Here is an 11,138-nt window from a genome sequence, read left to right as displayed (position 1 = left end):
AAAAAAAAAAAACCCCCCCAACCTAGATGGTTAAGAAAGACCAAGTAGATGAAGCGGTTCACGAGAATAAGACGGTTTGATATAGATCGAGACAGCCATGCAATCTTTGCCTGATTTGATTGATATCAAGGCTTCGCGTTGAAACAAGCACCAACTTTCTCCATAGAAGTTTCTCCACGGTACAAATGCACCCCAGAGTAAGGACGTGATGCCGTCATTTTTGTGGACAAAAATTACATCAATGTGATCGAAGTGTGATCGAAATAGTTGGAGTTGCCCAAGTCTATAATGATGTAACAATGGTGGAGTTTATTGTGATACTTTGTGGTTCGGCACGCACGGTTTGATCCCTGCTGCGCTAACAAGAAAAAAACGACGTCATGGGTTGTCATTTTTTTGAACCCCGCGGCGCCGCCCATTGAGAGGGGTCGACTACTTAGTCAGTTATTGCTCAGTAGTTGGTTGGTTAGGTAGTCATGGTTACGAGCTGAAGAGGGTGCACTGTCCTTGCAGGCGATAGGCTGTTGGGGAATGGTCCCTATCTTTTTTCTTTCAAGCCGCTTGTACGGACAACTTCCTAGGCACCCGTGGCGCCCTAGGGAAGAGACAAAATGTGACAATGAGACGGATCTGGGCTTGGCGGCATGTTGTATTATGGTGGTTGACCGACGCTGGTAACATGTCGTTTCCCTGTTCAGAGCATTGCACATGATATCAGACAGAAACGCAGAAGGCAAGTAGTTGGGTATGGCACATGTAAAATAGTCGGCAAAGTCAGGCATGTGCACGGTAGATGAGTCGGAGAAAACTGGTGGTACGCTTGCTTGGTGTCAACATGTGAAGCCATCGTGAGGAACTGCGATTGGCAAGGTCTAGTGCAAGATTTGTGTCGTGTCATGTAACCATAATGCCGGTTACAAGGTTCGATGATCGAGGCCCGTAATCAATTTGCTGCCATTGGGAAAAAGTCATGACGTTTCAAATTAGCAAGCAAAAGTGAAGAGTGTTTTCTTATCTTTAGAACGCCCTAAAAAGAGATGGTGGCGCTTCCAATACCAGAGCGGATCCCCTGGATCAGCACAGCCTAGGTACCTAGGTAGTGCCAAGAAAGAGACCGCTACAGGGGAGGAGGCGCTGTATTTTGCTGCAGTTTGAGGGGTTTTCAGAGGGCTATAAACCGAATCCACAGGCTTGCAGGGCGCAGTTGGTCAGTGACTTAGTGGAGACGGTGACGTCTAGGCTGGATACTTGAGAATCACGCACAAATACACCAATTGGCGAGGTACCACCTTGCCATGAGAACAAGCCCACCTCTGCGAAACGGAGCTGCACGTCGGCCAAATGGTAGCCAGGCCCCGCCCACCGTAACCTACGGACACTCCACAAATAGCCCGCCTCAACCAATCATACTGAACATAACGACGCCACCGTCATGTATTGCGACATGGCCCGACTTCTTAATGATACTGAGTACGAAGAAAAAAGGCTGTCGCCCCGCCAGCATGCCCACACACCACGCGATGGGGGCTCCAAAGCTCTTGTCGTCGCCGTTGCAAGGCCTGACGTATGTGCCAAACCGCCCGTGTCTCCCCAGTTAAAAAAGGGTAATTTGGGCTTGTATCAGAATAAGTCATCACTGACCAAGGCGGCGCCACTTTTTAATTCTAACCCATCGCGTTCCAGCTCACGATCCGGAGGGTACATGCCACCTTCTCGCCTCAGACGCCATTGTGCCTTATAAAGTCAGTGCCCCCCGCCTTCCTCGGAACTCCTTCACTTTTCAGACTCCTTCCTCATTGGCTTTTTTTCTTCTCAATCCTACTTACTGTCCAAGACCAACTCGTTTCTTGAAAGTTTCTTTGCATTGCATCCTTCCATTGGCTTTGCACACTGACTCCTTTACACCTCGACCACACATACTCATCAATTGCACCTACTTATAAAGTCTTCACCCGCTCTCTCTCTCATCTACTCACCAGAGCACTGTATCATCGATTCAAAGACTTCTGAACATTATAACTTCATCATCATGGCTCCCAAGGCTGTTCATTTCGGTGCTGGCAATATTGGTACGTTCATCCCGTGCAATCGTTGTGCAACCCCCAACGGTGGCGCCACTCCGGCTTTCGCCGATGCGCAGCGGTACCCCGCTGCGCGTCATCGTCACCTTGGACACCAACCACACTCGCCATTCACGTCATTCACGATGCTAACAATCGCCCCCAAGGCCGCGGCTTTGTTGCCTGCTTCCTCCACAACTCTGGCTACGAGGTCGTATTTGCCGATGTCGCCGACGCTCTGATAGACTCCATCAACGCCTCTCCTTCGTACCGCGTCATCGAGGTTGGCGTTGAGGGCACGACTGAGTCCAAGATTACAAACTACCGCGCCATCAACTCCAAGACCCACGAGGCCGATCTCATCGAAGAGATTAGCACTGCCGACATCGTCACCTGCTCCGTCGGTCCCCGTGTTCTCAAGTTCATCGCCCCGGTTATCGCCAAGGGCATCGACCGCCGCTCCGAGTCGCTCAAGCCCCTCTCCGTCATTGCCTGCGAAAACGCCATTGGTGCCACCGACACCCTTGCCGAGTTCATCAAGAGCCCAGAAAACACCCCCGCGGACCGTCTCGAGGACCACTCCTCGCGCGCCCGCTACGCCAACTCGGCCATTGACCGCATCGTCCCTGCGCAGGACCCCAATGCCGGGCTCGACGTGACACTCGAAAAGTTCTTCGAGTGGGTCGTAGAAAAGACGCCGTTTGAGGACGTTGGTATCCCTAACATCGAGGGCATCAACTGGGTCGACAACCTCGCGCCCTTTATTGAGCGCAAGCTCTTCACGGTGAACACCAGCCATGCCACTGCCGCCTACCACGGCTACAACCGCAGAAAGCGCACCGTCTACGACGCCCTGCAGGACAAGGCCATTATGGCTGAGGTCCGCGGCGCCCTAGAAGAGACAAAGGGCTTGATTGTCAGCAAGCACGGCATCGACGAGGCCACCCAGGCAGCCTACGTGGACAAGATTATTAAGCGCATCGGCAACCCCCACCTTGAGGACGCCGTCGAGCGCGTCGGCCGTGCCCCGCTTCGTAAGCTCTCCCGCAAGGAGCGCTTTGTCGGGCCCGCCGCCGAGATTGCCGAGGATGGCGGCTCGATCAAGTACCTCCTCGACGCAATTGAGATGGCTTTCCGCTTCCAAAACGTCGAGGACGACGAAGAGTCCAAGGAGCTGGCCACCATCATGTCGGAAAGCACTCCCGAGGACGTCGTCGGCAAGGTCTGCGGCGTGCAGACTTCGGAAAAAATTTACCCCCAGCTCGTCGAGGTTGTCAAGCGTGTTCAGGCCGACAGCGAGTGACTACATGGTTCGAGGTCCAAGCTGTGAGGTTTTCTTTTGTTACGAGGGATACCCGGATGGCGTTGATGAATTATGGGCATGACAGCATGGAGTTTTGAATTACATAGACACGTGATAAACAGCGAAAAGGTCTTTTTCTTACAACAAATCATTACATTGCATGGATGTGATTCAAGAGAAGCCGTCGTGTATACATTTTCAGTGCACGAATATGACTGAACAGAAGTTGTCTCGTATAAATTAGCTGGCTGTCTAAACCTTGACCTCCTGGGCCGCATTCATAAGCAGAGTGGCTATGGGATGCAGGGACGAAGCAACACGAACAGCTATCTGTAGACCACGTTCACAAGTAGAATGGCCATGGCACGTTGAGAACGAAACGGCATGAACAGATAAAACTGTAGTTGACATTTTGAGTCATCTCATAAGTCAATCCCTTGAAGCCATCTCACACTCTAGGCGAGCTTCCATGATGGTACGTACACCTTGCTAGTTGATTTCTATTGTGAAGAGCATTTTTGTAAAAAAAGACTTTAAGAAAATGTACCAAAATGACTCGGATTTTTTCGTCAAGAATTATCTTGAGAAGAGTGTTTTAGAAAGAATGCCATAATGCCTCGGACTTGGGCCATGACCAACCTAAGTCAACAAAGCTACAAGTGTACTTGCTACGTATTAACATCGCGTGGTCAACTGGCTAATTAGCACCGGCCCCCAAATTAATTAATTACTATCGCCTTTGGGATTGGTAGTGTTTGTCGTCTTTGCCATCAACTGTACCACTTGAGATGGTTTTGTCGTCTTTTCATCGACTGTTTTTGTCAATGTTTCTCCCAATTGAAATCTGATCCCCACACTCCCCTCCTCCTTCCTCCTCTCTTTCTTCCTCTCTCTCTTCTTCTTTCTCTCTGCACCTCTCTTTTTCTCTTCCGAGTCCTCGACATTGAACCGCTTTCGCCACTATGCCCGCGTCTAACCTTGTCGGCCCGTCGCCGCGGGTGGCTTGCAGCGACCATGCATGCACGTACCTTTTTTTTTCCTTCTCGGCCCCCCCCCTTTACTCTCTACCCGATCCCGCGCCCTGAGGCGGCTCAACCAGCTGCATGCAAGCCTCGCAAGATATTGATACCAGAATCCTGCTACATATGCGCCTGCCTCGTATACATAATTATTGCATCTTGAATGAGATGAAAATTTTTTCCGAAGGCTGGTTCTTCTACTCGCTTCGTTTGCTTGGCAACAAACAAGCCGCGGCGAAGCGACACCAGCCTAGAACCTCTCGCTTCAACCGGCTGGCGCCACATCATGATGACGGACAATGGTCTGATGGAATACTCGGACTTGCCAAGATGCAGCAATTTTTTTGCGGCTGAGGAACGTTTTTTTGTCCATCTCGATTACGGGAAAAGCAAAAGTTCCCGACTCGTGCCAAGACGATGGCGGCAAGGTGGCTGATACTCGGTCTTGTAGGAATGAGCAACACAGTTCCATGTCTCACTGCCCGTTTGTCGTGTTGCCCACAGAGGCTCACGCTCTGCCTACACAGCAACGCAGTCTGATTTGTCTATATAAGAGGTCAATCCGTCCCCATTGTCTCTGTTCATTGTTCTTTGTCTCAACCACAACTGGGCTTCACTTGATAACCTCTACCACTGGTTGAGCTTTAACAATATGCTTCGAACAGCTTTTCTCAGCGCGGCCCTTGCGGCCCTCACGACCGCTGACACAACCGTCAACGTCGCCAACGACGTGCGTCCTCTTCCTCTCCAGACACAGTCTGCCGTGCTTTCCGCCGTGGACTTCTTTGCGCAGAGCTGCCCCGAAGAGGTCGCGCCGCAGACGCCGTACAATGCCTCCTTGCTCCTGTCCAAGTACACGCCCGAATTTGGAGTCACCGACCAGCGCGTATTTGCCACCAATACCGTGTACCCATCCTCGGACAGCGTGGTGCGCGGCGCGCTGGAGGCGTGGGCGCAGCACCAGCATCTCGTCCTGCGGCCCGACGAGGTCTGGTTCGAGGTCCTGGCGCAGGTCAACTTTTACATGGCGGCGCACGCCGAGGACGTGCGGCACCTGTTTGTCGACTTTGATGGCCAGGAAGAGATCCAGGTATGGGCGTATACCTGGCGCGACGTGATTGCGAGCTTTGCGGGCGAGATCCAGAAGCGCGTCAAGACAAACTGGCTCGAGGCGTGGGTCAGGCCCAACTTCAGCACGAGCAACGAGGACGACGGCATGACGGCCACGGTGCTCATGATGGGCCTCGTCAAGCAGTACTTTTCCTTTTCCGGCGGCATCATCTGCGGGCTGCCGCGCGTCACGCTGCTCGGATCTCGGGGGGACTGGGACAAGCTCCTGAAAAAGCTGGACCGCCTGACCGAGTTTGGTCCAGAGGCTGCGGAGTATGCGAAGAATCTGCGACCTATTTTCAAGCGCTTTGTCCGGACTTTTGACGAGCCAAACAGCAATGAGATCAAGACGTTTTGGCGCCAAATTGTCCGCGCCGAGCATCACTTTTCCTGCGGCAGGGGCGCGGTTGAGTATACCATCACCGGCTGGCTCACGGGCCTACTGCACTGGGACGAGCACGGCAGCCTGCGCGTGTCCCAGTACCAGGAAAAAGAAGAAAAGGCGGCTGTCACGCTCGACGGCGTCAAGTACTACGGCCAGCCAATGGACAAGATACCTGTGGGCTACGCCAGGGTACCACTCAAGATGCTCGATTACCCGAAGCCGGGCGTCAACACCGACGCGTACCTGCTGGCTGGCAACATTGGCGTCAACCGCACGGCGGCCAGCGTCCGCGGCGGGTACACGCGCGCACAACCGATGAGCTCCTGGTTCCTGTACGGGCCCGTGGACAAGGATTACAACAAGACAGGGCGTAGGGGCAGCTTTCAGGAGCTGCAGCGGGCGGCGGAGGGCATGTTGGTGCAGCCGACTTGCCCGGGGTACCAACCCCCATGGAACCCGGCGACTGGTGAGCAGTAGGCAACGCGAATGGACAGAGGATCATGAGCTATTGTAATGGTGATTCAGGATGAAATAAAATTGAGTTGACTGAATAAGGCGCATGACTGACTCATCGTGAATGACAGGGGCTAATTGTAGTTCGTGTAAGTGGTGAGTGGCCGGCCGTGGGTGCCGTGTAAGTGGCGGCTAGTGTGAACCAGTTCAGCTCATACGCCACATCATGTTTCAACAGACCTCAATGGCTACAATTCTTCAGCTCGACGCCTCGGACATACCATGAACATGAACGTACTCCAGTTCAACACTTGTAGCGTGAACCATCGTGAATCGTCTTGTCAGTAGCTCGTCTCCACAATCCAACAGCGCTGACGCCGTAATACATATTGGGCAATCCTCGACGGTGACGTCGAGCGACCGCTACTCTCTCTCTTTCTGTCTATCCTCTTTTCCCCTCACAGACAATTCACACAAGAGAAAAAGAAAAAATCGACCAAACTCAACTAAAAAATGTCTCTCATCAAGTTTTACCGCGCCAACTACTCCTCCGCCGGCATCACCGATGCCGTGCTCGCCGAACTCGAAGCTGCCGCCGGCCACCCGCTCGCCACCCGCATCGACGTGTCCCTGCGCAGCGACACCCGCGCCGCCTCCTTCCTCGCCATCAACCCCAACGGCCACGTCCCCGCGCTCGTCCTGCCCTCCTCTGGCGAGCCGTTGTGGGAATCGGCCGCCATTACGCTGCATCTTGGAGAAGTGCACGGCGTGGCGGCGGGCTTGTATCCGGACACGGCAGAGGAGCGCGCGCAGGCGGCCAAGTGGATCGTGTGGGCCAATGTCAATCTGCCGATGCATGCGAGGACGGTGGCGAGGGTTGTGCCGGGTATGAGCAAGGAGGACAAGGAAAAGGAGGAGGAAGAAGGGGTGAGGAGGGTGAGGGAGATGGATGCGGAGACGGCGAGGGGGGAGCTGGACAGGTTGTTGGGGGTGCTGGATAAGGGGCTGGAGGGGAGAGAGTATCTGTTGGAGAGGGGGTATACGCTGGCGGATACGCATGTTTGGGCGTTTATGGCGTATATCAAGATGCTGGGCGTGGATATCGAGAGGTGGGGGAATGTCAAGAGGTGGATGGAGAGCGTGGGTGGACGGGAGCAGTTGAAGGGGTTGTGAGGGAAAAAAGCCCGAGAGAATAAAAAAGCCTGAGAGGAAGAAGAAGAAGAAGATGGGGTGGTGGAAATGTCACCGCTCTTGTTCATTGAAGCTATCTAGGCGAAATATATCTCGGACCAAGCTCATTTTATGGACAGTGTGTGTATTCATGTATTGTAATTCGCCTTGTTGTGAAGGAGTTGTGTTCTTGAGTGTTGAGCTACTCTGGGCTGAGAGAACAATATGAGTGTGTGAAAAGACACATTCAACTTGCTAATTGAAATATCCGAGAGACAGATTGGGTGGTTTAGCTGCCGCATCTTTGGCCCAAGTTGGCTTGCTGATACGAATGTGAGTTTACTGTGGCCAGTTGAGAAGATTGACCAAGTACAATTTATGACTTGAAAGTTCACCCGATCGTCAGTAGTAAGAAACTTGTAAACACATCCTCCATACTATTCTGGGGGTTCAATGCATCGCTACATCTTCACAAGTGCCAAGGGATAAGAGGGGAGACGAGGAAGCAAATCGTGTTAGTCATTTGAGCCATAGAGCTGACCTTTCCAGAAAGAAAAAGGCAAACTATAGAGAACTTTAATTTTGTATTTTTGTAAAAAAAAAAAAAAAAAAAAGAGCCGATACCTACTTTGCGAGGCTTGAAATCGATACTTACTTGGCTTCAAGCGTGGCGATTGCTTCTGTTGCCGTTGCCTGGGACCCCCGGCCAACCTGTGGTGTATTGATGGGCTCTCGGGGCGCCAAGGCTACGCGGCGAGAGACATTAAACAATGTCTGGCATGGTGGCATAGACGTGGGGATTGTGGCCGACGGATTTTGGTTCAAAAATCGCACCGAGTACTAGTAATGCTCGTGATATTCAATGATTTTTTTTCTATTGAATTCTGTAAGCATTGATGAAGCTGGAAATGGTTACATGACAGTGTCTAGCACTTTGTGGTCCTGCACACGACAAGAGTCGCAGCGCAGCGGGTCGGCTGTTAGTACACGATGCAGGCGTATTGTTTCGAGTTTCGTGATTGACCGAGGCTCTACTAATAATTCTGCAAAGAAATCAGCCGGGCTACGGAACAGCTGTAACCCTTTTCTCTTGGTCTTGCCATTTGAAAAACTAATTTGACCGCTAGACTGCCCTCAAACTACAAACTGGCTAGCCAGGCCGATGGTAAATAGAGAGTGCCTCGTCAAACAGCAGGCATCAAACAGCAGGCATCACCGCCCCACGGCCACGACCACCCTTGCCCTCAGCTCCCTGCTCACCGACTAGCAGAGGCTCCCTCCTAGCTAACTACACATTTTCAACGGCCGGTCTGAGGACGACAGACTTTTCGCGCCAATGGCCGCCGCTCAGCACAGTCGCACGCGCTCCGATCGCGTGGGCGCGCCAGGCGCGGCAGCGGCCTCGCGACGACCGCTCTCCATGCACGGTCGACCACCCGCGCCCCCGACGCCGTCTGCCGTCAAGGCGGCCCCGAGCCCGTCCATCCCCATGCTGCTGACGAACATGCGACTGCTGGATCTCGACCTGTGCGAGGACTGGCCCGCCATTACACCTGCCACGTTGGCCGGCACTACGCAGAACCACAAACGGAGGGTGCAGGCGGTGGAGTGGGCTCTCTACCGACTCTTTGAGATCTGGGACCCAGAAGACACGGCATCGGTACGATTGTATTTTGTAAAATATATCGAGAAAAAAATGGAAACGGCCATGCTGACTTGACAGAAACTCAAACCTCATTTTCCCGCCGTCGACCAGCTGCAGTCTGTCAGCCTGCGCGCGGCGCTGCTCCGCGGCCTCGAGAATGCGAAAAAGAAGGGCGCCCTGGGTCGCGATGCCCTGATCCGGAAAACGATGCTCGACGACTGCAAGGGCGAGCGCCTGGAAGAGGTGCTGGCGGCGTTTTCCTCGGCGGTGCTGCGAAGCACGCTGGCGGGCCAGAGCAGGACGCGGCCGCTGGTTGTCAAGGCTGCGCTCGAGGACAGAGGATACCAGGGCGATGACCACCTGCTGCTGCGACCACTCATAATCGCACACCGAGTATCGCTGAAGCGGTCGCTGGAGAAGCGACGCCAAGCGGCAGCCAAATTTAGCGACTTTGGCGACCTTTTGGCCATGAAGGAGAGGGGCATTGCCCGCCGCAGTGAAATTCTCCAGGCGAAGCAGGCCAACGAGTCTGACGCACGCATTTCAGAGGTCGTGTGCCAAAAGCTACGGCAGACAGTGAGGAACAATTGGTCCGGTAACGAGGCCTGGATGGATACGCTGCTCGCGGGCGACGCAGCGGGCAAGGGGTCCAAAGGGCTGCTCGGCACTCCGTACGACAGAGTGTGGCGGCGCGTGCAGCAGGGCCGCCTGGCAGAGCTGGAAGATGATGGCCGCGGGCTGCTCCAGCAGCTGGACACCCGTGTCGATGCCCAGAAGCAGCGGCTGGCTCGATGGGACGAGCTGCGCCGGGACATGGCGAGCGGCAGCAGCAGAAATAAACGGCTAGCGTCTCCTCTAAAGCGAAGACTGGCGCCGAAACCAATGTCGAAAGGCATCGACTTGCAGTTCAACTCGCATAAAGACTTGCACGTGGGTGCTGCGCCTGGAACAAGGCCGACCAATGACGAACAACTTGACCAAGAGTACGCTAGCATTATAGACGACCTCGACAACGAGCTCGCGGAGATTAAGACTAACAGTTTCGAAAACGCCGTGCAACGGTTGTATAACATGAGCGCGCAGTACGGCAGAACAGATGTCTCTGTCCACCTCTCTAGCGATCCGATATCCGAGCTAAGCGATCTCGATGACATGGACGAAGAAGACGATGAGCCGGAGTCCGCACCCTATTACCCCTTACATCAAACCAAGAACATACAACATACCGCGACAAGCCGCCTGACGTCACGCCCTGCCGGCACCTATGCGGACTCGGCCGCCCACACTCTACACCGCAGCGGCAGCGACCGCTCCTATGGCGCGCCCTACTACTCAGAGGACGGCTACTCGACGACGTCGACACACCAGCCGTCATCGTCGCACGCTGGGAACCTGCGCCAGCAGTACACGGACGGCGACGAGACCTCGTCGTCGCCTCCTACAACGAGTAGCTGGGCGGCGGACCACATGACGGAGACGACGGCCTCGCGCGGCTCCGACTCGCCGTCGCCGAAAAAATCCCGTGGCGCCGCATCTTCTGCTACAGCTACTGCTTCTACTGCTGCTACTGCTGCTGCTGCTGTTACTGTTACTGGGAAGCCGCGTCACACGCTCTCGCTGGCGGAGCGCACGCGCATGTCCATGGCGCGCCGCTCCATGCAGTTTCTGCAAGATGAGGAGCCGGAGCTGCCAGCGTCCCGCCGAGCAGGCATACCACCGCTACCACTGTCAAAGACGTCGGCGACGACGACGACGACGACGATGCAGGAAGAGGACAAGGAAGAAGAAGAAGAAGAAGAAGATGACTTGGCGAGCAGGACGCGCATCAGCATGGCGGGGTTTGAAAAGGCCCAGCAAAGGGCAAGGACTGATCGGCAGCGCGAGATGCGCAGGGAGCTGAAAAGGGCGAGGGCGCTGCCGCCTCGGCGAGAGGGCAGTCAGTGGGAGGATTAGTGAGAGAAGAGAGTGGGGGGGGGGGGGGGGGGTTATCGAT

The 11,138-nt window shown here is 54.4% G+C and overlaps 4 protein-coding genes across 4 annotated transcripts; all 4 read left to right on the top strand.

Annotated features, from left to right (window-relative positions):
- Positions 1 to 2,029: 2,029 nt before the first annotated feature.
- BBA_02141 (mannitol-1-phosphate dehydrogenase) lies at positions 2,030 to 3,363 on the top strand (the record flags this gene model as incomplete). The annotated part of the gene is made up of 2 exons (XM_008597238.1): positions 2,030 to 2,069; positions 2,228 to 3,363. The coding sequence occupies 2 exons, from the start codon at positions 2,030 to 2,032 to the stop codon at positions 3,361 to 3,363; spliced, it is 1,176 nt and encodes a 391-aa protein (XP_008595460.1).
- Positions 3,364 to 5,034: 1,671 nt separating this feature from the next.
- On the top strand, positions 5,035 to 6,354 carry BBA_02140 (uncharacterized protein; the record flags this gene model as incomplete). The annotated part of the gene is made up of 1 exon (XM_008597237.1): positions 5,035 to 6,354. The coding sequence occupies one exon, from the start codon at positions 5,035 to 5,037 to the stop codon at positions 6,352 to 6,354; it is 1,320 nt and encodes a 439-aa protein (XP_008595459.1).
- Positions 6,355 to 6,843: 489 nt separating this feature from the next.
- On the top strand, positions 6,844 to 7,503 carry BBA_02139 (Glutathione S-transferase; the record flags this gene model as incomplete). Its single annotated transcript, XM_008597236.1, has 1 exon — positions 6,844 to 7,503. The coding sequence occupies one exon, from the start codon at positions 6,844 to 6,846 to the stop codon at positions 7,501 to 7,503; it is 660 nt and encodes a 219-aa protein (XP_008595458.1).
- A 1,333-nt stretch (positions 7,504 to 8,836) lies between these two features.
- Positions 8,837 to 11,098, top strand: BBA_02138 (uncharacterized protein; the record flags this gene model as incomplete). Its single annotated transcript, XM_008597235.1, has 2 exons — positions 8,837 to 9,160; positions 9,224 to 11,098. 2 exons carry the CDS (start codon positions 8,837 to 8,839, stop codon positions 11,096 to 11,098), a joined length of 2,199 nt encoding a protein of 732 aa, XP_008595457.1.
- Positions 11,099 to 11,138: the final 40 nt, after the last annotated feature.

The sequence above is a fragment of the Beauveria bassiana genome (assembly GCF_000280675.1).
Source record: "Beauveria bassiana ARSEF 2860 unplaced genomic scaffold BBA_S00004, whole genome shotgun sequence".
Classification (NCBI taxonomy): domain Eukaryota; kingdom Fungi; phylum Ascomycota; class Sordariomycetes; order Hypocreales; family Cordycipitaceae; genus Beauveria; species Beauveria bassiana.
This window is presented reverse-complemented; position numbering and strand designations above follow the sequence as displayed.